The sequence below is a fragment of the Nerophis lumbriciformis genome, linkage group LG02 (assembly GCF_033978685.3).
Source record: "Nerophis lumbriciformis linkage group LG02, RoL_Nlum_v2.1, whole genome shotgun sequence".
Classification (NCBI taxonomy): Eukaryota; Metazoa; Chordata; class Actinopteri; order Syngnathiformes; family Syngnathidae; genus Nerophis; species Nerophis lumbriciformis.
In genome coordinates, this window is record NC_084549.2 from 55,179,890 (window position 1) to 55,203,578 (window position 23,689).

Consider the following 23,689-nt stretch of genomic DNA (forward strand, 5'->3'; position numbering starts at 1 on the left):
TCTATTTAACATTAGGAGTGATGCAAAACGTGCACACTGATGCATTCTTATCTTTGTTTTTGTTCATAGAGCGGGATGGTTCATAGAGACACTGAAGCTCTAATTGCTCCTGATGGGGCGTGTTTTGCGTCTTGCATGGCAGCTTACGGCATCAGTTTGTGAATGTTTGTGTGATTGTTTATGTAAAAAGGCTTTGGATATCAATAAATTAATTTTTGTCCTCAAAATGTTATAGACAACACACCATAATGACAATTTGAAAAGGTTTTGTTTTAATTTTAAAAATGTATTTTAGAAAAAAAAATAAAAATCACATGTACGTAAATATTGAAAGGTTTTGCTATATACTTTGTTGATGCACTTTTGACAGAAATTACAGCCTCAAGTCTTTTTTAATACAGTCCTACAAGCTTGGCACACCTCCTGTATCTGTTTCGCACATTCCTCTTTGCAGCACCTCTCAAGCTCTATCAGGTTGGATGGGAAGTGTTGGTTTTCATCCAGGAAGTCTTTGTACATTGCTGCATTTATCTTTCCCTCTATCCTGACAAGTCTCCAAGTTCCTGCCGCTGAGAAACACCACCACAGCATGATGCTGCCACCACCATGCTTCACTGTAGAGATGGTATTGGCCTGATGATGAGCGGATGCATAGTTTCGTCTAAACATGACGGCCGGCATTTTCACCAAAAAGTTAAATTTTTGTCTCATCACAGCAAATAATTTTGTTTCTCATGGTATTAGAGTCTTTCAGGCATTTTTTGGAAAACGTTTTACCAAGAAATGGCTTCCGTCTGGCCACTCTACCATACAGGCCTGATTGGTGAATTGTTGCAGAGATGGTTGTCCTTCTGGAAGGTTCTCCTCTCTCCACAGAGAAATGCTGTGGCTCTGACAGAGTGACCATCGGGTTCTTGGTCACCTCCCTGACGAGACTAAGATGAATGCAGCAATGTACAGAGACATTCTGGATGAAAACCGATGCTTCCCATCCAATCTGATGGAGCTTGAGAGGTGCTGCAAAGAAAAATGGGCCAAACTGCCCAAAGATAGGTGTGCCAAGCTTGAAGCATCGTATTCAAAAAGACTTGAGGCCTTAATTGCTGCCAAAGGTGCATTAACAAAGTATTGCTCAAACGCTGTGAATACTTATGTACGGTACATGTGATTTTTTTTTTTTTTAATTATTTGAATACATTTGGTAAAACATTTTTTTTTAAAAGAGACACTCTCCAATATATCCTAGAACCTTGTTGCCTCCTAACAGTCAGACGTGCCCTAAACACCTCCAAGAGAGGCGCTTGGGGGATATTCTAAAAAAAGGAAGAACATGGATAGATGGATGAATGGAATATGGCTGTGACATAACGAAATGTGGAAAAAGTGAAGCGCTGTGAATACTTTCTGGAAGCACTGTACATCTGCTGTCTCAGTCGCTTCGCTTTTCCAACAATGAGAACAAAGTAAGTAAATGTGAAGGACAGTGTTGAGAAGTGGATTATATTAATTGAATTAAAGAAATAAACCATTGAAAAACATGAATGAGGTGTGCGTGTAGCCAAATTGGCGAAGCAACATAGCACTACCAGCAGTTGCCTATAAAAGCTATGATAACGCAAGAGAAGAGAAAATCCTTCTTTAAATGACAGACACCTATCAATGAAAATATGGAGAGGCTGCTGATGGTGTTTTTTGTTCACTGTTATTACAATGTAAACTTGTGTAAGCGTTCCAGTTTGTACATGGAGAAAATGTAAGATTGTTAATTGTAAAAAAAAAAAATGTGCCTATGAACTGGCTATCAACTAAAATTGTAAAGAGTGATAAAAACATTTATTCTGCACGAAAAAAAAATCTTGTTATTCAATAACTGGAGTCAGTAATGTTAAAACATTAAAAGAGCCAATGATTAATATTCCTTGAGGAGCTTAAAACATGTCTGCCAAAACAAATCCTGGTTTAATGAAACCAGAAAAAAGTTGCTTCATTAACAAAAGCTGCTAATTTTGTCGATTAATTTATTTGAACTGACAATGGTATTGGTACAATCGCCCAACCAGTCTACATGTGCTTTGTGGACTTGGAGAAGGCATTTGACCGTGTCCCTCGGAAAGTCCTGTGGGGAGTGCTCAGAGAGTATGGGGTATCGGACTGTCGGATTGTGGCGGTCCGCTCTCTGTACGATCAGTGTCAGAGCTTGGTCCGCATTGCCGGCAGTAAGTCGGACACGTTTCCACTGAGGGTTGGACTCCGCCAGGACTGCCCTTTGTCACCGATTCTGTTCATAACTTTTATGGACAGAATTTGTAGGCGCAGTCAGGGCGTTGAGGGGATCCGGTTTGGTGGCTGCAGGATTATTTATCTGCTTTTTGCAGATGATGTGGCCCTGATGGCGACATCTGGCCAGGATCTTCAGGTCTCACTGTATCAGTTCGCAGCCGAGTGTGAAGCGAATGGGATGAGAATCAGCACCTCCAAGTCCGAGTCCATGGTTCTCGCCCAGAAAAGAGTGGAGTGCCATCTCCAGGTTGGGGAGGAGACCTTGCCCCAAGTGGAGGAGTTCAAGTACCTCGAAGTCTTGTTCAAGAGTGAGGAAAGAGTGGATCGTGAGATCGACAGGCGGATCGGTGCAGCGTCCTCAGTAATGCGGACGCTGTATTGATCCGTTGTGGTGAAGAAGGAGCTGAGCTGGAAGGCAAAGCTCTCAATTTACCGGTCGATCTACGTTCCCATCCTCGCCTATGGTCATGAGCTTTGGGTTATGACCGAAAGGACAAGATTATGGGTACAAGCGGCCGAAATGAGTTTCCTCCGCCGGGTGGCGGGGCTCTCCCTTAGAGATAGGGTGAGAAGCTCTGCCATCCAGGAGGAACTCAAAGTAAAACCGCTGCTCCTCCACATCGAGAGGAGCCAGATGAGGTGGTTCGGGCATCTGGTCAGGATGCCAAACCGAACGCCTCCCTAGGGCGGTGTTTAGGGCAAGTCCGACCGGTAGGAGGCCACGGGGAAGACCCAGGACACGTTGGGAAGACTATGTCTCCCGGCTGGCCTGGGAACGCCTCGGGATCCCCCGGGATGAGCTGGACGAAGTGGCTGGGGAGAGGGAAGTTTGGGCTTCCCTACTTAGGCTGCTGACCCTGCGACCCAACCTCGGATAAGCGGAAGAAGATGGATGGATGGATAATTGTGAAACTAATGTGTTCTGTTTAACCAATAATGGTAACATAAGCTAGCCGGTGCTGTTTTTGTTATTTTATTTGCTTTGAAAAGTTTTACTGTGAGCAAGTTGCAACCAGCCCCTTTAAGCTGCCGATATTCATATAATAACTATGGTTTGGAGTAAATATGAGTTGGTAATGGTGATGTATATGATCATGTCTTTTAATTCATAAGAACTTCCAAACAATTTGCACCATCAACAGGACAAAAAAAAACAATAAGAAAGTAATTTTACCTGAAGTAAGATATCCACGATCCTCTGCTGGTACTCAATGGCTTGTTTGTCATTTTTAAAGTCTTCAAATGTCTAGAAGGAAAGAAACCAAATCTTAAATGATTTACTAACTTTTACTATGAGGACTTTTGTGATGTCATTCTTGCTGTCTGGCGGAGCTGCTCCCCATGCAGCTGGTGAGTGTTGGAGGGGCAAAAAGCAAACTCCCAGCACAGCCTCAACGCAACGCAAATGCAATCGGTAAAATTTAGGGGTAAGACTCTGTCAACATCATGCATCATTATAGCAAATGTTCATCTTAGTGGCCGTGATACAGAGTAAAACCTGCATTAAACAGGTAGCGGCTACTGATGTTTATAACACTACTTTTCTGTGCGGGGGAAATCTTTATGGCCACCATAGACAAATTACCGCCAACACATTGACTGTACATGTTGCAGACAAGTTACACTCCGAATTGTCTGAGTGCCAGCATTTGTCTATGTCTACGAAGGAGACAAAAACGATTGAAATCAAGAGAGAAATTGTAGCAAAGTACAAATTGGCCATTCATGTGGCCCCCCTTCTCCTTTTGAGTTAATATTTTTGGGTGTCTGGGTGTTGGGAGTTACATTATTTATGGGAACGATTGCTTTGGTTTTTATTGGACCCTTTGGCATGAGTTACGAAAAAAACAGAGGCGCGACTGTACTTTCGGGGTGGGCAGATCAATCTAAATATTTGTAGGATTGATACCAAGGTGAGTATTGGTATCAGATAGATATTAGCGTGATGAGATCGATATTTTTGTTGTAGTTTGTCATCTAAAAATTCAGCAAATAGCTCAGATTTCTTCAGAGTTTGCGTAAGCATCTCTCTCGATCCTTATGCGCCCCCTCTCACTTAGGTCCATTAGTTATTTCCAGCATTGATTAATGTTGTCTTTCAGAGTGTAATTGGTGGTCAGAGAGCAGAAAGATTAAACTATTATCATATATTCAGTCATAATTGTTTTACTGGAACTGAAAAATATACACTTATAATAAGATTTCCAGCCTCCCTCAAATCTGAATCTGAATATGGCATAATATAATAACCCTTTAGTGCATTTGTTGAAGGAAAATTAGTATTCCTTGTTTAGGCTACACACAGATAGGTTATAGGTTTAATTATGTTAATTATCTTTGTAATTTCACCTGGATAATTCACCAAGAGCCATGGATATCACAAGGAGCATTGCTGAAATGATCGCAAAGGACCTACATCCTCTCTCTGTGGTTGAACAGAAGGGTTTTAAGAATGTTGATAAATCAATAATAAATATAATAATAAATATTATTTTCTTATTTGGCTTAAATAGTTGTCCTGTGTTTTATTAGTATCATTATTATAATCATTTTATTAAAGGGAATCAGCATCATTCAGGCATTTTCAAGTAAAAAGTATCAGTATCGGCACAATACTGGATACAATGCTATTCAGACATTAAAAGGGTAAACTGGGTATAACACATGGCACACTGACAAAGCTTAACCTATTGTTACTATAACAGTCTACAAGGTTAAGGTAGGTTGCTTCTCTTTCTTCCCCTCCATTTTTCTGCATTCTTTCGTATCTCAAGTTATCATTACGTATATGTATTGTTGCATTTGAACAACTGTATTGTTGATAATAAGGGTAAAGTATTGGTATTGTTCATTATCAATAGCGCTATTTCTATTGGTATTTGTATTGCTCCATTTGTAGTGTAATAATGCTCATTGTCATTTCTGTATTATTTTTTATTTTCGCTAACTGCTTATTTGCTATTACTTTTACCATCGTATTTGCATATCATGCTAAAATGCTAAAATGTAAACTATTGTCAACCTGCACATCAATGCCGCTGGACAAAGCTCAAACAAAATCTCGTTGACATGTATGACTTAAGTGTTATTATGACAATGACAAAAAAGGAATTGATTGATTGATTGATTGATATTTGTACATGTCGTATTTGCTGATGTTGCTCTATTGTTGTTGCTGTTGTTGTTGTTTTTGTTGTTGTGTTTGCTGTTGTTGTTTTTGTCTCTCTGTCTAATCCCCCTCTTGTCCCCACAATTTCTCCCTCTGTCTTCCTTTTTTTTCTCTTTATATCCCCTCCTGCTCCGGCCTGGCTGCACCAAATGATAATATAAATACATTTAATAAAGTCAAATACAAATAAGGCAACAAGAGAAGTATCCTACACTTCTCTTTTGTAAAGTAAATCTGAACAGCCGATATGGGCATCTACATCAACTATATGATTTGCCTGAGAAGCTGGACAGGACAAAAAAAAAAAAAAAAGACATTAAAATAAAAATGTCATAGACAAAATGATTCTACTATATCTATAGTCACGGCGGAGAGTGGGAGGGCGGCACGCAAAATGTTTTCTTCTTACTGGGAGGCCATAACAGAAAATAATTGAGAAGCACCATGTTAATTGGAGACTCTAATTTGTGCATAGGTCTGAATGTGAGAGGGAATGGTTGTTTGTCTATATGTGCCCTGCGATTAGGCTGGTGACCAGCCTAGGGGGTATCCCATCCCGCCCCTCGCCCGAAGTCACCTGGGATAAACTCCAGCTTACCCGCGACCCTATTGAGGATAAGCGGTATAGAAAATTGATGGATCAATGGTCAACCAGTTTTACTGTCACCCTCATGTCAACAAAACAAAAATTATGAACCGTTAAGATCTATAGACCCACAAAACTTGATCAGTGTGATAAAAGTTAAAAAAATAAAATAAACTCACCATCGCAAGAACATTTAGGAATTCTCGGGTGTCAAAATGGAGGAGTGTATGAATGAAAGGGTAAGCCTTGTCTTGTGACGATGCCTCCGCTGCATGAAGAAGAATCAGGAATTCAAATACCTGACAAACACACAAATTTACAGAGCTTGTCAGTAATGAGTATCCACGCAATTTGTAAGCAGTTATACATTACTCTTGTTGTATTATGATTGTTTCGCTAAAGCTCATCTTTCATGTGCCTTATGAGAATATGTTATGGTTTATTTGTTTCAGACATGCTTAATAAGTTACATTAATATCACTTGGTTATATTTGCAATGTAGAGTCATGTGAGTGTATGTAAACTTTGGAAGTTCAATAGGTTCAATACGTCACCTAAAGACTGGTAGTAAACTAAGAAAATACTGCACATGAATTGCATGTATTTTCCACCCTTCCATTTTGTTCTGATGCCACATGTGTACTATAACCTTGTTTGCTATAACCTCTCTTTTTCTATAGTCCAAAAGTCTCTCTTCCTGGAATAACATACAGTATCACGCAAGATCCATTCAAATAGTGACAATCCTAAACTATGAGCCCTATTTTCCTGTTTGCGTTGAAGTGTTTTTTTACACGCTTGAAGTTACACGCAATTTTCTTATTCGTATTCTACCATGCAGCCTACAGACATACCCACCCTCTGCAAGTCTGGAATGAAGGCAGGCTCCTTACTAAAAAGGCAAAATTTGCTATGACGCCTTTTTTCTAGTTTGCATTAAATGTATGGATCACAGAGTCTTCTTAGCGGTTGTGAATGTCATTGAAATCCCTGAAAAAGATAACACTTTACATTTGAAAAGACAGCATCCATATAGGCAGTGTTTTTCATGTGAACATGTGTCCACTTCATAGCTGGATGTGAATAATAATCAGTTGATGAAACTTCCAATCTGATGTTCTAAAGTTCTGTTTAGTACAAATGTTTGTGAAGCTGTGAAGCGTCAGCGGGGCCAAACAGCTGTTTGTGTGCATGTGTTTTTGTGCATTTGATGTTAGTTGCCAAATAATCAATTAAATCAATTGACAGACGCTACGTTATATATGCATTTTATATATGAGTCACATAGTTCAATGATTACCATCCAGACGTCTGATAGTACCAGGATGACCAAGCACGTCAGATATATGCCCGTCCCCTTCCGCTTTGGTCACACTCATTAAACAGCGATGTGCATTTTGAGGTTTAATAGTTCAGAGTGGCATTATGATATTTTTATCCTCATCTAAATGGATGGTTTCATGTGTCTCAATTAAAGCAATCAGAATAAGAATACATTTGATAGTATTCTGGAAGTTTCTGTTATCATTTTATTACATGTGATGTACTGTAAACTAGAACCAAAATTCAAGTGCAATATACGGTTCATCTTCTTGGGGCGCTATACTTATTCCAGCCTCAGAGGCTCATAAGAACAAAGATACTTAAATCGACGGGAGAATACGCGAAAGGACATATTTGACAGGGAATGCCCACATTTAAAGGTTGTTCTACCCAAAGTGCGCATCTCGGATAAAGCTGCGCAGTGACAAACTGAAGTCAAGTGGGAGAATGCCATACAGTCAGAATCTGCGAAGGTGCGCATTTTCGTTCACTTAAAGCACATGGGATAATATGGCCCTATATGCGTAGCTATGACAATTCATTCACACTTTCCTAAATTGCATTTTTCTGTTGCGTTTGTGTAATACAGTGGTAGTACAACTTACCAGTACCTTAACTTACTGCCTGTTTTGTCTGAGTCTATTTAAAAAATAAACACCATGACATTGTTCTGACCTGATACATAGTTTTTTCATCTGCATCGAATAGTATCACATCGAATCGCATCAAATTGTAATGTTTTCAAATGTATTGTTAGTGAATTGTATCGTAACCCATGTATCGATATATCGAGTGATCATTAAGGTAGAGATGCACATTCCTATATTATTACATAACATTACTGTATTTGTTTGTGGTACATACTATTGTATAGAGGTGGGAATCTTTGGCCACCTCACGATTCGATTACGATTCAGGAGCTAGATTCGATTAAAAATCGATAACTGATGCATTTTTTATTTATGTATTTTGATGCAGTTTAAAATGTCTTTTTGTTTCAATAATTAAGCGTTTATCACTTGCAACTTTTAAAAACAATGCATTTTTACTAAGAAATTTCCATTACATTCATGGAACATACTTGCCCTATAATAAAGGAGCTGGTCGGCTCGCTCGGTGAGGTGGCTCGCTGCAGTCAGCCAAATTTTAGAACTGTCTGCCCTACTTTATTTACAATAAATAAATTGGTGAGCGATTATTGACATTTACTTATCGATTTCATAATCGTCTATGTCCGAATTGCGATGCATCTAAAAATGTATTATTTCTCCCACCTCTTCTGTTGTAATGATTTTCAAACAGTATTTATTATCTAAAAGTTTTTTCTTTTTGCAGTGAAATTGCAGTGTTTTAGGAGGCCCAAGAACGGATTATATTTATTCAAATTAATTTGAATGGGCAGGGCTGCTTCGAGAAAAGAGCATTCTGAGTTACAAGCTTGGTCGTAGCACAATTTGTGCTCGTAAGTTAAGGTACCACTATAAAGTCAAAACCTATTGTTAATAAAGCATCCAATAACCCATGCACTCTACATACATGTTTAAGTGTTAATGTATTTCTACAATTTCTAATCAGGACTTTAATCAGAACCAAAAGCTTTACATATCTAACAAACCAGATACCTGAATCTTGACCTGAACCACAAGGTCCACAGGAATGTTTCCGAGGGGGTACGCCCGTCCAGCAAGACAGCAGCTAAATACAAAAACAAACACAAAACACAAGTGCATACATGCGTAAATCCACACACTGTTGAGAAAATGTACATTTTGAAATAATGTATAGTGTGAATGACACTATATGAATAAAATTAGAAAATTTGGGACATACTGTGGGCCGATGAAGAGCCCATTCGTTTTCTGAAGAATATAGATCGTGGATGCCCATATTGGGGCTCGCCAAGTCATTTAATTTGACCCGCCAAAAGGGTGGCTTGAATACATATATAAATTGAATACATATACATACTGACCTCTTTGAAGTTCACACAATAATTGATGGCATGTACACAAAGCTACCTAGTCACTTATCAAACTTAACATGACTCTACAAGTCTTTATGGGATTAAACTCCTCACGCATGGTGCTGATGTATGCTTACAATTGTTTGGCATGCGGCCAATTGGCACATTTTTCACTTTGGCCCCTGGAGGCAAAAATTTGGGCACCCCTGATCTCTATAAAGTGATTTATTTTCACAATTTGAGTCATTCTGGGATCATAAAACATTGCATAATTGTCTTCAGACTTACAAAAAAATTCTGCTTTGTGTTTATTTTGGATCTCAATAGTTTATGGCTTATTTGGTGTTGTATAATCAGATCTCGGCTTACCTGATGTACACCAAAAGTTTGTTCCCCATCACCACTTCTTCGCCTATATAAGAGGAAAACACCTTTCTGTAAAAAGTCCCTGAACACATCAGTTACCCAAAAATAAACAGTGACTAACCTGTTAAGCCTCTCCCCTCCCGAAGTGGTGGGCCAATTACAGCAAATAATTTCTGAAACACACAGTAAGAACCTTTTATGAAGCACTTATTGATCCTCTTCCTGTTATATTGATTTTCTGTTTTGTGCATTATTTTGCAGACTGGGTGACATAATTAACTTTTTAAAAGTCCAGCATGTCACACTCAGTTAGAAATGCCTTGTAGTCAATGGTTGGAAAGACATAACGATATAGTAGAACCTTTTTTAAATTAACTACAACATTTAATAACTCAAAAAGTATGGTGGCATAAGCGACAATTTTGACACAAATGCAGCTGTAAAAAATGAGAATAATTTAGTTGAATTGACGGGGGGCTGGTGTCAGCACCAAAACTTTAATCAGGGACAAGCGGTAGAAAATGGATGGATGGAAACTCCGGAAAGTTTCATCTTTAATAACTCAAGAGGTAAAACAACACAATCGATCATTTCGCACAAAAGATTTAGACTATTTTGTTTGAATTTGGAGAAAATTGGGGGCAGGAAGAACTTTTGATTGACCTATAAAAGAATCTTAAATACCTAAAAAAAAATTTTTTTTAAAACCCAGGGGGATAAGAGGGAATTTCAGACACGTCTACTTTGCACCGCAGAAACTTTTTCAGAATCATAATCAGCTTTATTGGCCAGGTATGTTTAACACACAAGGAGTTTGACTTGGTAGACTGTGCTCAGTTTGTTCAATGTAAACAGCAACTTTCCTATTTACCCTCGTACAGTGGTATCTCAACTTATGACTACACCAACTCCTGAGGATTTTGAGATACAAGTGGTCTTTTCGCTTTTAAATTACCGGTAAGTTGTTAGCAAACATTTGAGTTACAAGCTTACGCTAGAGGGCGTAGTAGTGACTGTTAAAATTAAAGGGGAACTGCACTTTTTGGAATTTTGCCTATCGTTCACAATCATTATAAAAAACACGACGATGAATTAATTTTTTTTCAATGCATTCTAAATATTAAATTAACGTAAATAAAATCCCATAAAATCTGATAAATAACCATACAAAAAGTGCCAACAATACTCAATTTAAATGCCCCCACCCTCTCCAAAAGTATCACAATTCATCTTAAAAAAATGTACACTGTAAAATATATATCTGAAAACTAACGTTACCTAAAAAAAATTCTGTACATGGTCGAAACTTCATAGTTTTAATCTAAAGTGAATAAAATAAGGTCCACAAAAACATGGTTGGATACAATTGGTATGGATGAAACTCCCCCTAATATATTCCACATTTGCAGTTGTATTCATGTAATGGGTGAGTTGAAATAGAAGACTTGTATCTGCCTGACGGGGGTGCAATCAGGCTGAACTGAAAGTAAAGTCTCATCTTTTGTGAGGACCCTGTTGACCTCATTGATGACCAAAATACTTTAGTCTGTATCCTTCAAATACTAAAAGGTGTAAACTTACCTCCATGGGTGTAATGTAGTCATTCATGCCGCTGTTGAACACGTAGATCATACCATCATAAAGCTGGTTTTCCCAACAAACCTGAACCACCTTGAATCAGACACACACATTTAATGACAGATGAATTTTGCATTTTGTAACCATTCCTCACTGTAGACAATGCTATGAATGCACCTGTTGTATATCTAGTCTTGTGACATCCAGATGTACAAGGCATCTCTCCAGGTTGTCCATCAAGCCATTGCAGCGGTAATGAGTCAATAGATCCTTCATTATGGGTGTTGGCAGGTGACCAAGGCGGTCCATAACAATATATGGCTCGAGTGATTCCAGGAAAACACCCTTAGCAACCACATTCTCAACGAGCAGAGCATAAAGGTTGTCGAATAGTAGCTCGCTGAAAAAAAATACATTAACACATTCATTCTCTTAGCTTTTGACATAAGAGGCATTCCTGTTCAGAAAATGCAAATAATTATTTGATGCCTGTTTGTAAGTTTAGTCGAGTGGTGCCCATTACGTCGATCGTGAGCTATCGGTCGATCACAGAGGGTGTGTCAGTCGACCGCCAGCCAGGCATTGAAAAAATAGACCTAAAAATTTGCGATCATAAATCTTCACTATGACGTCACTTGATTGACATTCAAGGCACCCCAGGATCTTGTGAAATGATGATGGCTGCTGCAAACTTAGTGTGAAGGAAAAACGAGAAACACTTTTTATTTCAACCGTACCTCCCGTCAAAAGCCTAAAGACTGACGCACATTTCCTGTCTTCACAATAAAAGTGCGGCTCCATCCTCCATCCAAAACCAACCACTTTAATGTGGTACGGGACAGAAAGGAGGACTTTATTTTCTCCTCCACAATGTAAAATTGAAAATGTGGAAGTTGTCAGCACTACTTTGAATCTTGTCTGATTCCAATCAATGCAAGTCAACAGAATCAGGTTTTACGCCAACTTATATTCTTGTTTTAATGAAAGAAGGCCTCAGCCTTATAAAAAAATATGATTATTGCAGCCATTAATATTTACCCTTACATAGAGGGACATCATTTTTTTCTATTGTGCTTTAATATGTTTGCATTCACAGAATATACTTACGTTTTGTGTAGGAGCAGGCAGAAATCTATCAGGACTGGAACAACACCCTGAATAGAGACATGCAATGAGAGAGAGTAGACCGTGGATGTCATTGGCTTAAATACAAAACTAAATTCTATAGAAAAATAGTATACAGTATATTGCAGAAGTACAACAGATAATAATAATAATAATAATAATACCTGGGATTTATATAGCGCTTTTCTAAGTACCCAAAGTCGCTTTACATGTAGAACCCATCATTCATTCACACCTGGTGGTGGTAAGCTACTTTCATAGCCACAGCTGCCCTGGGGTAGACTGACGGAAGCGTGGCTGCAATTTGCGCCAACGGCCCCTCCGACCACCACCTATCATTCATCATTCAATTCACCGGTGTGAGTGGCACCGGGGGCAAAGGGTGAAGTGTCCCGCCCAAGGACACAACGGCAGCGATTTTTGGATGGTAAGAGGCGGGGAGCGAACCTGCAACCCTCAGGTTTCTGGCATGGTTGCTCTACCCACTACGCCATGCCGCCCCCTGATAAATGCAATCAGTAACAAACTTAAGTGTTCTTGTTTATTTGAGCCATTGCATTGATATCTGCAATTCACTGTGCATAGTTATACAGATATCAACTACGTTAGTATATGGTTTAGTCTATAACGTGCTTACGTGAAAATGTTGCTCCATTACTTGGATTCTCCCTTGTTCTGGACACATCTTCAGAGCATGTTCTGCAAACTGCAACAGGATCTCTACCATCTCCACCAAAGGACAACAGAATAATATCAAATTAAGTGTTGCTGTCCATAGTAGACAAACGCAGTGCTATACTGTAGCTGAGATGGTTTTGCGTGCCTACCTTGTCACTAACAACTCCCTTTCTCTTCAAAGGATCCCCATATAGTCCTGGAATGAATCCCCATAATACACACTCATCACTCAACTTGTAAGGGAAGGTACCCTGAAGCAAAGCATTGGCACAACTAACCATTTAGTGTAATCTTACTTGTGCAGGCTCTTTTGTGTGCAGTGTCGCTTTAATGGCTCTCAATTTGTCATATTGTCCATACATCCTGATAAATAGTGTGCCTTTTGATGTGCAATAATCACTGTAAGTGTTTTAAGTATAGATATTGTAGATTAAATCACCCCCTTATGGTGTAACAAAAGCGTGTGTACCCCATAAACACACAATCTAGATTCGGTATGTGTATGTTTCACTTTTGAAAAGAAAACTTCCTTTAACTAGATTGATGTAAGTATGTTAAGAATTGAAGTGGATAACATAAAGTTGACATAATTGAATGCAGGTATGTGTAGAAATAGGTTAAAGTTAAAGTTAAAAAGTTAAAGTACCACTGATAGTCACACACACACTAGGTGTGGTGAAATTACCCTCTGCATTTGACCCATCCCCTTGTTCGACCCCCTGGGAGGTGAGGGGAGCAGTGAGCAGCAGCGGTGGCCACGCTCGGGAATCAACCAGATTTGAAATTGTTTTTGCTGCTTTCCTGCTTATGTTTCTGCATGTTTTCATTGTAAACATTTGTATATTGCTTGTACAAACTTTGCTGCATGCAAAAATTAGTCAAATGACCCTTTGAACCAATACTGATGATCTTAACATCAAGCTAATCCTCCAAATGCGACAACTCTAATCCTATTTCACCGTTTTGGACTATTAAAAGGCTGCTGTATATGTCATTTTCTTTATACCCACCAACCACCGCCTTAGCTGTTCCCTTGTGGAAGGACCAGGCCAGAGTGAGAGCTTCAATAAAATGTTCCTGCTTCAAAAGATAGTCAAGCCGCTGCATAGGCAGGAAGAGACAAACAAATCAGCCTTTACTCATGCTGATGACAGGTATAAACATTAAAAAGTAAATTACCTCTCTCCATGTTCTTAGAGTCATAATATGGGCAGACTGAAAGAAAAAATTGTTAAGAAAAAATTAAGTCAAACACACAGACATTTATATTTGACTGAGTATCTTTAATTCAGAAAGTAATTTATAAAGGGCCTCTCTAATATTGCAAACGTTGGCAACTAGTTCTGGACCTTAAAACAACGTCTACACATAAAATTCCTGGCACTCAAAAACGGGAGAAAAAAAGATGGTAAGCCACTAGTATTCCACTATTTTCGTTCTTCAATTCTACCACATATGCTTGAGGAAATGCTGAAAGAGCATGAAGACACAGGCTATGGTGTCTATTTATTATTTCTTATAGCGTTAACCCTGTCAGTTTTGAAGTAATCATGACAAGGGCAACAAATGTACAACCAACAATGTACAACTCTGAGCCAGTTTAAGAAACAGTTATGGTGCTCACTAAGTATAAAAGAGAATTATTGAAGCACAGTCCCGGATATTACTAAAGAAACAGAGCCAGCAAAGGCAACACCTCAACACCACCAAACTTGAGTGCCAAGGACGAAACAGCAGTTCGTTCTAAAGGTTAGGAATCACTTTCAAGCACTTGCTGATCTAACAGATGATGATATATCCCAGTTAACACCAAGTGAGATGTGATTAAGAATACTTATGTTGAGGCAGCAACCAAAATCTTAGGATATAAGAAGAAAAACAACAAGAAATGGATAACATGTGGAAACATGGCAAAAAATAGAAGAAAGGAAACGACTGAAAGCAGAGCTGCTAAGCACCAAGTCCCAAAGACTTCAGGAACAGGTCCAAAAGACCCATATGTTCAGAGACAAAGAGGTCAAAAAGAGTGCCAGGAAGGACAAGCGGCCTTTTGTAGAAGAAGGCACATGTGTAGTTGAACAGGCCGCAGCCTTGCGTCTACAAGATCACCAAACAGTTCGGTGGCAGCAACACCAGCCAGTCAGCCACCAACAGATGCAAGAACAGTACTGTTATAACAATTGAACGGGAGCAAGGAGCAAGATGGTTCTATCATTTCCAGGAAGTGCTGCCCACAACCAGACATGACAGCCAACTCTCAACCAGCAAAATATGTCCCTAACATCGACACTAGCCTAATTACACTCTCTGAGACAATGGAAATCTCTTAAAGCCATGACGTGTGGCAAAGCACCAGGCATCGACTCTATCGAAGCAGAGATGCTCAAAGCTGACCCAGTCACAGCAATATCAGTGCTGTTTTATCTCTTCAAAATCATATGAGAGTGACACCATTCCAAGTGACAAGGCTAAGGGACTAATCGTGAAACTTCCCAAGAAAGGTAACCTTCAGATCTGTGACAACTGGCATGGTATTACACTACTCTCCATTCCCAGCAAGATCTTCTGCAGAGTGCTTCTCAGAATGATTGACACAGTGATTGACAACAAGCGGAGAGAATAACAAGCATGATTCAGACAAGGCTGCGATGAGGTGGCGACTTGTCCAGGGTGTACCCCGCCTTCCGCCCGATTGTAGCTGAGATAGGCTCCAGCGCCCCCCGCGACCCCGAAAGGAATAAGCGGTAGAAAATGGATGGATGGATGGATTCAGACAAGGCAGAGGATGCACTGATCAGATATTTGCACATAGAAACATAATTGAACAGTGCAGGGTTTCCCCTAAACTGCAAAGATACCTGAAAACTTGTTTTCAAGGGGTGGCGGTAATGAAAATGCCCTGGCGGCACACCATATTCATTTACACCTGCAGTGCACTGAGTGGAATGTCCCGTTGTACATCAATTTAATTGACTTCAGAAAGGCCTTTGACAGTGTGCACATACAGACCCTTTTGGAACATGCTGAGGTCATATGGAATTCCGGACAAAACCATCACCCTGATGAGTCTTTTCTACAACCACTTTGAATGTAGTGTGATCATCAACAGCAAAACATTCTCAGAATGGTTTCCAGTAGAGTCAGGTGCACGGCAGGGCTGCAGCCTCTTCCCCATCTTGTTCTTGATTACCCTAGACTGAATCCTGCGCAACACTACAGCAGACATACGCAGAGGAATCCAGTGGACACCTTTCTCCCACCTAGAAGATTTGAACTTTGCTTACGACCTGGCAGCATTATCCTCAAAGAGAGATCATCTAAAGGAGAAAACTGATAGACTGGACATCTATGCAAAGCAGCCAGGTCTGAATATCAACACCACAAAGACACAAGTTATGTGTATAAACGCCACCAACCCTCCACCTACCACCATCAATGGCGTGCCACTCGACTTTACAGAGGGTTTCACATACCTGGAGAGCTTCATCTGCAAGGACATCTAAGCAAGACTCTTCAAAGTTCCTGGGGCATTCGCAATACTTCAGCCAATCTTCAAGTCCAGACAGTACCATCTTCGAACCAAGATTCAGCTCTGTGTGAAATCTGTCCTCATGTATGGCTCAGAGTGCTTGTGAGTGGTTAAGGGGACATGAATAAAACAGTGCCTTTCACAATGGTTGAAAATCTGCCGAATCTTCTGACCCAACAAAAAAACACAAGGAGCTGTATGCCAAAACACAATGTCAAGATGTGGTCCTTGAATTCGAACACCAGCGACTTGAATGGCTAAGCCACGTTCTAAGATAGAGGAGAAGAGGATACCTAAGGTAGCGTTAAGATTGAGACCACCTGGAAAACATAAGCCTGTGTGGCCAAGGAGCACCTGGCGGAGAACAGTTGAAAGGGAGCTAAAAGAGATGAAGCTTACATGGAGCGACGCACAGAGAACAGCAAGAGATCGAGATGAATGACGTTGAGTCGTTGGAGCCTTATTCCCCATCCAGAAGAAGAGGATTAAGTAACTCCTGTTATGTTAATTGGTCTAATAATTTATACATATTCTGTTTGTTTTTTTATTTAAAACTGAGTAGTAATATTTGAAATAAATAAAAATTTACCTAATACTTAATACTAATTTACCTGCTAACAAAGAAAATGGTAACCTCACACGGACTACAAACACAAAATATAGCACGTAATACCTTGGTTCCCAAACAGACAATCTGTCCTGCATAGCTTGAAACAGATTGGTAACAAGCTTTTTCTCCAACTAAAGCCTGAAACACAAAGAAGTCAGATGATTGATCAATTTAGAACGATTAACTTTACAATAGCACTCCAATTAACTGGTATTATACAATTACTATACTTTTTATATTATATTATAACTCCAAGTGACTTTTATTATACTATATTCTAACACATTGCTACTATTCAAACTGTATGTAATGTTACAGTGGCCAAAAATATTAAATACACTTGTTAAATAAAACCTCTCCCTTGTTTTTAATAAATACTTAGGCCTACTACGCTACTGTATTTTAATGTTGGTCATTATGGTGGTAGTTGGAGAGCCAAGTTTTTTCTGAGGTAGTATTTGGTGAAAAAGTTTGAGAAGCACTGAGTTAGACCACAATGAAGTGTTTAAAATGTATATTAAAATCATCAGAGGTCACCTTTAAAGATAAAACTTTTTTTTTAATTTTGGATTCCTCCTTCCTCACAAGCGCTCTACTTTAATTGTTGCTCTACATTAGTGTTTAACTATACGAGAAGCTGTGTTTTCATTTGCAGTTGTAATGTATTGAAAGTTTAGTGAAAAAACATACCCATTTTTAATTTAGTTGTATAATTGTAGGTAAATATTTTTTGGCAGTTACTGATGAGTTTCTTCTCATGCAGTCAGTATTCACAGCACTTCATTTTTTACACATTTTGTTATGTTACAGCTTTATTCTACAATGGAATACATTCATTTTGGTCCTCAAAATTCTACACACAATACCCCCATATTAAGCCCAGACGTTATCTCTGGAGAGATCAGAAAATGGCTGTGCACCGACGCTTCCCATCCAACTTGATGGAGCTTCAGAGGTGCTGCAAAGAGGAATGGGCAAAACTACCCAAAGATAGGTTTGTTGCATTGTATTAAAAAATACTTGAGGCTGTAATTCCTGCCAAAGGAGCATCAACGAAGTATTGAGCAAAGGCTGTGAATATCTACGTACATATGATTTCTTGTAAAAGAAAATTAAAAAAATTCACATTGTCGTTATGGGGTAATGTGTGTAGAATTCTGAGAATTTTGAGGATTTTGGAATAAAGCTGTAACATTAGAAAATGTGGAAAACTACTTTGAATACTTTCCGGATGTACTGTATTTGGTTAGTACCGGTACTTATTTTTCTCATTAGCCTGAGCTCAACCTAAGCCCAAAAATCATGAGTAAGATTACTATTTTGGGAGTCAACTGTTATGCCGCCAAAAATATCTGTTCCTCAGCTGTGGTCGGAATGGGCTGCAGTGGTACACGTTTACACAACTTGTGACAGTAATGACAATATCCAACAAACAGAAGAAGTCTGGAGCTAAAGTCATAAAGAAGTTTCTTAAACGCAAAATTATAAATTAAGTGGTGAAGCTGTTTTTTATTTGCACTTTAAATGTATTGATAGTTTAGTTAAAAACATACTCATTTTAAATTCCGTTGTATAACTGTATGGACATTATTTTTTATCAGTTATTTACAAGTCCATTCTTATGCAGTATATTTGGTTAATACTTATTTTTCTAATCAGCATGACATAAGGCTAAGGTTTATGTGTTAAATAAATAATGATCTTTGTGATTAACACATGGTTTCATATAATTTCACAAGGTTGTAAACTTTAAGCAGGTCAGATATAGTTATTGGATACGATTAAAATTAAGAGTAAGATTACAAATTCGGTGGGCCCCAGGCCACTTTTAGGCCCAAGTTGGGCCCCAAGGTAAAAAAGGTTAAGGACCCCTGCTCTACAGGTTGCTGTAAGGGTAAAACAGTTTGACTTACTTATATTTCCTAAGGCATCACTAAAGGTACTATTTCTGGGCAAGAAATCTTAAACTATTCAAGTACTTTAGTGACTGAAAAGTCTTAATTTCAACACTGAACTATGCTACTAATGATACTGATGCTTATTGTGCATTGGGCTTTCCCAATCAGTCAATTCTCACCATAGCCTGGGAGACATTCCCTCCTGTGGCCAGCGATTTGAAATGGCGGCTGTTATAGACCAGTTGCACCTGCTCCAGGTCCTGTACCTCCAAAATCTCCTGACTGGAACGGTCAACAACATGTAGCTTTTCATGGCTGTCTACCAGGACCAACGTACGACTGTTAATCCACTAAAAATACAAATGGGACAGAGGGTGAAAAAAAAAAATCATGCAAAGCCATCTAAAAGAATAGGCTGGATCAAACAACAAAGCAATGTTTACATTAGGAATGTATTTAGAAAAAAAACATGATATACGACGAGTGCTTTATTTGGATTATTTCTTTGCAAAGGCTACCAACAAGTAGGACGTTTTGGTTAAAGAGTTTTGTCTGTGTGTTGCAGTCATAATGAGAGTAAATTAATTAAAACAAACAGAATTAGTTCCAACCAAGTTAAACAGATGATTTGTACTTTAGCAAAGGATACTTACATTCAAGCTGATAATGTCACAGCTGAGATGAATTTGTCTCTGTTTGATGACGTGAATTGCACCCATCTCCTCTCTTTTTATCTGGACAAAAGGAGCAGAATAAAATAAAAGTTGTGTGTAAAAAGCAGTTTAAGTGTTGGGACTGATAACTAGAGGTTAGATATACAGGTAAAGACTAATCATAAAGCAGCTTCAATACTTCAGTTATCATTTAAGTGTCTGTTTGAAACAACATTTACAACTGGGTGACATCTGTAGCAAACCGAAAAAAAAAAAAAATCAACATTCAACATTTCAGCATAGATTTGAATTTACAAGTACAGGATGTTATATTTTGTACTCTCATACGTTTTCTTTATGCCATGACTTTACCATGAAAACAAACTTAAATGTATACTTTTATTCATTACAATTTCATGATGGACTGTTGTCAAAACCGTTCTTCAACAACATAGTTTAACACATTGCAAAAATGTCCTTTTTCCATAACACAGACTCTTTTTGAACTTTAGAATTCTTACTATTTCCAAATGTATGTTTCAAACAATTGAAGGCATCCAGGTTGGAGGCCACCTCAAAATTCAAAATATGCAGGATATTTAGCACTTTCTGCACCTATAGTGTGTATTGCTGGTATAGAAACTGTTTGCAAGTTAGCATTTTGGCCATGCGCTCATGTTAAAAAACTAATTATTTCATGGCCTGAGGTAAAAATAATAATTAGGATGCACAATAAATATTGGAATGAAAATGATCAGCCTGACGTCACAACGATAAACATTCCCTCCAGGATTTGGTGGTCTTGTCAAGCCACGCAAATTCAAGCAATTTACCAGCAAACATTTTGATACAATATAATTAAAAAAATAATCCATCTTATCCTTATCAGAATTTAGTAAAAAAAGGAAGTTGCACACCTACCATGAGAAATTGGACTGTATCTCCTTTACAAAAAGCTAAAATTGGGTTCACAGCTGTTTGAACGGAGACAAACTGCCAAGCCAGCTGTGGAACACTGGATGGATCAGACTAAAGGGAGATAACACATAGGAAAAAAACTGTTAAAACATGTATGAAGCATGAAGCACGTTAACAGTCATGCAGTTGAAGTCTGTAGACTTTATCATATTAATAATTTTCCAAGATCACGCCTCTCTAGTGGAAGCTGTTTGCAGGAGCTCTGTGCTCTTGTGTGATGTTTTCCTCTTGTTTTCATGTGTTTTTTGCCTTTTGGATCAAGGCTTCAGAGCTGGCTGGCATTGAGCGTCAGGAGAGAGGGCGGAGGTTTGGGCCGTGTACGGCAAAATTAAATTTTTAGTACAGACCCGTTTAAGAGCAGACATACTGTACATTGAAGGTAGACAGGGCACACAGAACAGGAACAATGTTAAGTTGTCACAAGGAAGGCACCCCGTAAAAGGTGGGAAAAGATGGACGCGAGGGGAGGAAGATGAGAAAAAAAGTGGATCCCAGACTAAATTCCTATTAGGGAGAGGGCTCAGTCTGGGGCCAGGAAAAAAACTTGATAGACAGGAGAAGCACTAGGGGTGTGGGAAAAAATCGATTCGAATTCAAATCGTGATTCTCACTTTGTACGATTCAGTATTGATTCTCATTTTTCAAAAAAAAATATTTTTTTTTTATTAATCAATCCAACAAAATAATACAAAGCAATACCATAACAATGCAATCCAATTCCAAAACCAAACCCGACCCAGTAACACTCAGAACAGCAATAAACAGAGCAATTGAGAGGAGACACAAACACGACACAGAACAATCCAAAAGTAGTGAAACAAAAATGAATATTATCAACAACAGTATCAATATTAGTAACAATTTCAACATAGCAGTGATTAAAAATCCCTCATTGACATTATCATTAGACATTTATAAAAAAAAAAGAAAAGAGAAAAAAAAGAACAATAGTGTCACAGTGGCTTACACTTGCATCCCATCTCATAAGCTTGACAACACACTGTCTCCAATATTTTCACAAAGATAAAATAAGTCATATTTTTGGTTCATTTAATAGTTAAAATAAATTTACATTATTGCAATCAGTTGATAAAACACTGTCCTTTACAATTATAAAAGCGTTTTACAAAAATCTACTACCGGTACTCTGCTTGCATGTCAGCAGACTGGGGTAGATCCTGCTGAAATCCTATGTATTGAATGAATAGAGAAATGTTTTGAATCGGAGAAATATCATTTATGAATCGAGAATCGTGTTGAATCGAAAAAATCGATTTATAATCGAATCGTGACCCCAAGAATCGAATCGTGGGACACCCAAAGATTTGCAGCCCTAATAAGCACATATACACGTTATGACACAGAAACCACAAGAGCGGAGGGGGGTGCATCCAATGTCGAAGCTGCACCAGCCATCCATCGCACCTCAAGAGGTTAAGCAGTCGCAAAGGTGTGGGGTGGTGGTGGGGGTATATGTGCATATCTGTGTGTGGCAGTCCATGATACATGATGTGTGTGTGTGTGTGTGTGTGTGTGTGTGTGTGTGTGTGTGTGTGTGTGTGTGTGTGTGTGTGTGTAAGTTATGTCTATAGGCCTGGAGTCTTTCTGCAGGCACGGCAAACAGAGTTCAACTCCCCAGGTGTTGTTGAAGGAGGGAGGGATTTAAATCGGCTATCACTATGCTTTCCTCACTGGGATGTTTACGGCACGGTTTCGCCAAGGCCATTTGCAGGGAGTCGAATATATATATATGCATCATCAACAACTATGCAAATTATATGATGTTATATTGACCACGCCCCTTCCGCCAAATGTATATTCGCAAGCTAGGCGAAACCCTGATGTATTATTTATTGCTAATTTTTGGTATTTAACAAGACTAAATTGGGCCTAGTGTGTGAATGCGAGTGTGAATGTTGTCTGTCTATCTGTGTTGGCCCTGCAGCTGAGATAGGCTCAAGCACCCCCCGTGACCCCGAAAGGGATAAGCGGTAGAAAATGGATGGATGGAATTGCTTCTTATTTTAGTTGTTTATATTGTATGTTGAAATGGCGCCTCTGAAGAGGCAGCTGGTTGCATCAGCTCCGTACTCTTTTATTGTCTTCTATGTCCTCTGTGTTCTTTATTGTTTACCTCCAGTTTTCCTTTTTGTGTAGTTGTTTTAATTTGCACTGCAAGCACTAAATTTCCCCATCCATTTATCCATTTTCTACCACTTGCCTCTGGAGCCTATCCCAGCTGTACTTGGGCGGAAGGCAGCGTACAACCTGGACAAGTCGCCACCTCATCGAAGGGCCAAAACAGATATCCAGACAAGCATTTACACACTAGGGCCAATTCAGTGTTGCCAATCAGCCTATCCCAAAGTGTATGTTTTTCCCCATTGTGGGATAAATGAAGTCTATCCTATCCTGTACAAAAAGGGTATGTTATAATTGTAAGTAAGAGTAAGTAAAATGTATTTACAGATCCAGTCAGAAGTTTACAAACACTCATCATGGGCTGAATGTCTTATGAATTTTGGGCTAATGATTTATTCAAAGTGGTTATTTTTTCGATGGTGCAATAATCTTTATCTTAGTAATAATAATTAATAATAATATACGTAAAATTACAAGTGCGCTTTATATGACAGCGTATAAGACAAAAAAATGCAATAAGAGTATGAAAAGACTAACACAAATAATAAGTACTTAAATAAAAACACTAATAATAAGTACTTAAATAAACATTAATAATAAAACCATTGAAGCAATGGTTATTTTATTGTAAAATGTGTAGAATTGTAGAATATCTTCTTTAAGGTTAAAAAATCAAATGTGGCCTGCAGGCTGTACTTTGCCATTATATGTTGCATAGAAGTCCTGCTCTAGACAGTACTGTGTTGTCTTTTTATATTCTTAGCCATTCATATTGTTATGTACATGTGTGTTGTTGTTGTTTTTGTCAGAA

The 23,689-nt window shown here is 38.7% G+C and overlaps 1 protein-coding gene across 2 annotated transcripts in view; it reads right to left on the reverse strand.

Annotated features, from left to right (window-relative positions):
- The window catches only part of vps8 (VPS8 subunit of CORVET complex), an 89,056-nt gene that overhangs the window by 45,999 nt on the left and 19,368 nt on the right, over nt 1–23,689 (reverse strand). For both annotated transcript variants that reach the window (XM_061964890.2, XM_061964882.2), the window contains exons 12-27: nt 20,680–20,787; nt 19,759–19,839; nt 19,285–19,455; nt 17,271–17,345; nt 14,248–14,283; nt 14,079–14,169; nt 13,218–13,264; nt 13,028–13,117; nt 12,373–12,419; nt 11,443–11,665; nt 11,269–11,358; nt 9,809–9,860; nt 9,691–9,733; nt 8,981–9,053; nt 6,215–6,334; nt 3,455–3,526 (exon numbers count right to left, since the gene is read on the reverse strand). In XM_061964890.2, coding sequence (XP_061820874.2) covers nt 3,455–3,526; nt 6,215–6,334; nt 8,981–9,053; nt 9,691–9,733; nt 9,809–9,860; nt 11,269–11,358; nt 11,443–11,665; nt 12,373–12,419; nt 13,028–13,117; nt 13,218–13,264; nt 14,079–14,169; nt 14,248–14,283; nt 17,271–17,345; nt 19,285–19,455; nt 19,759–19,839; nt 20,680–20,787 — 1,419 coding nt within the window. The remainder of the gene's footprint in view (nt 1–3,454; nt 3,527–6,214; nt 6,335–8,980; nt 9,054–9,690; nt 9,734–9,808; nt 9,861–11,268; nt 11,359–11,442; nt 11,666–12,372; nt 12,420–13,027; nt 13,118–13,217; nt 13,265–14,078; nt 14,170–14,247; nt 14,284–17,270; nt 17,346–19,284; nt 19,456–19,758; nt 19,840–20,679; nt 20,788–23,689) is intronic.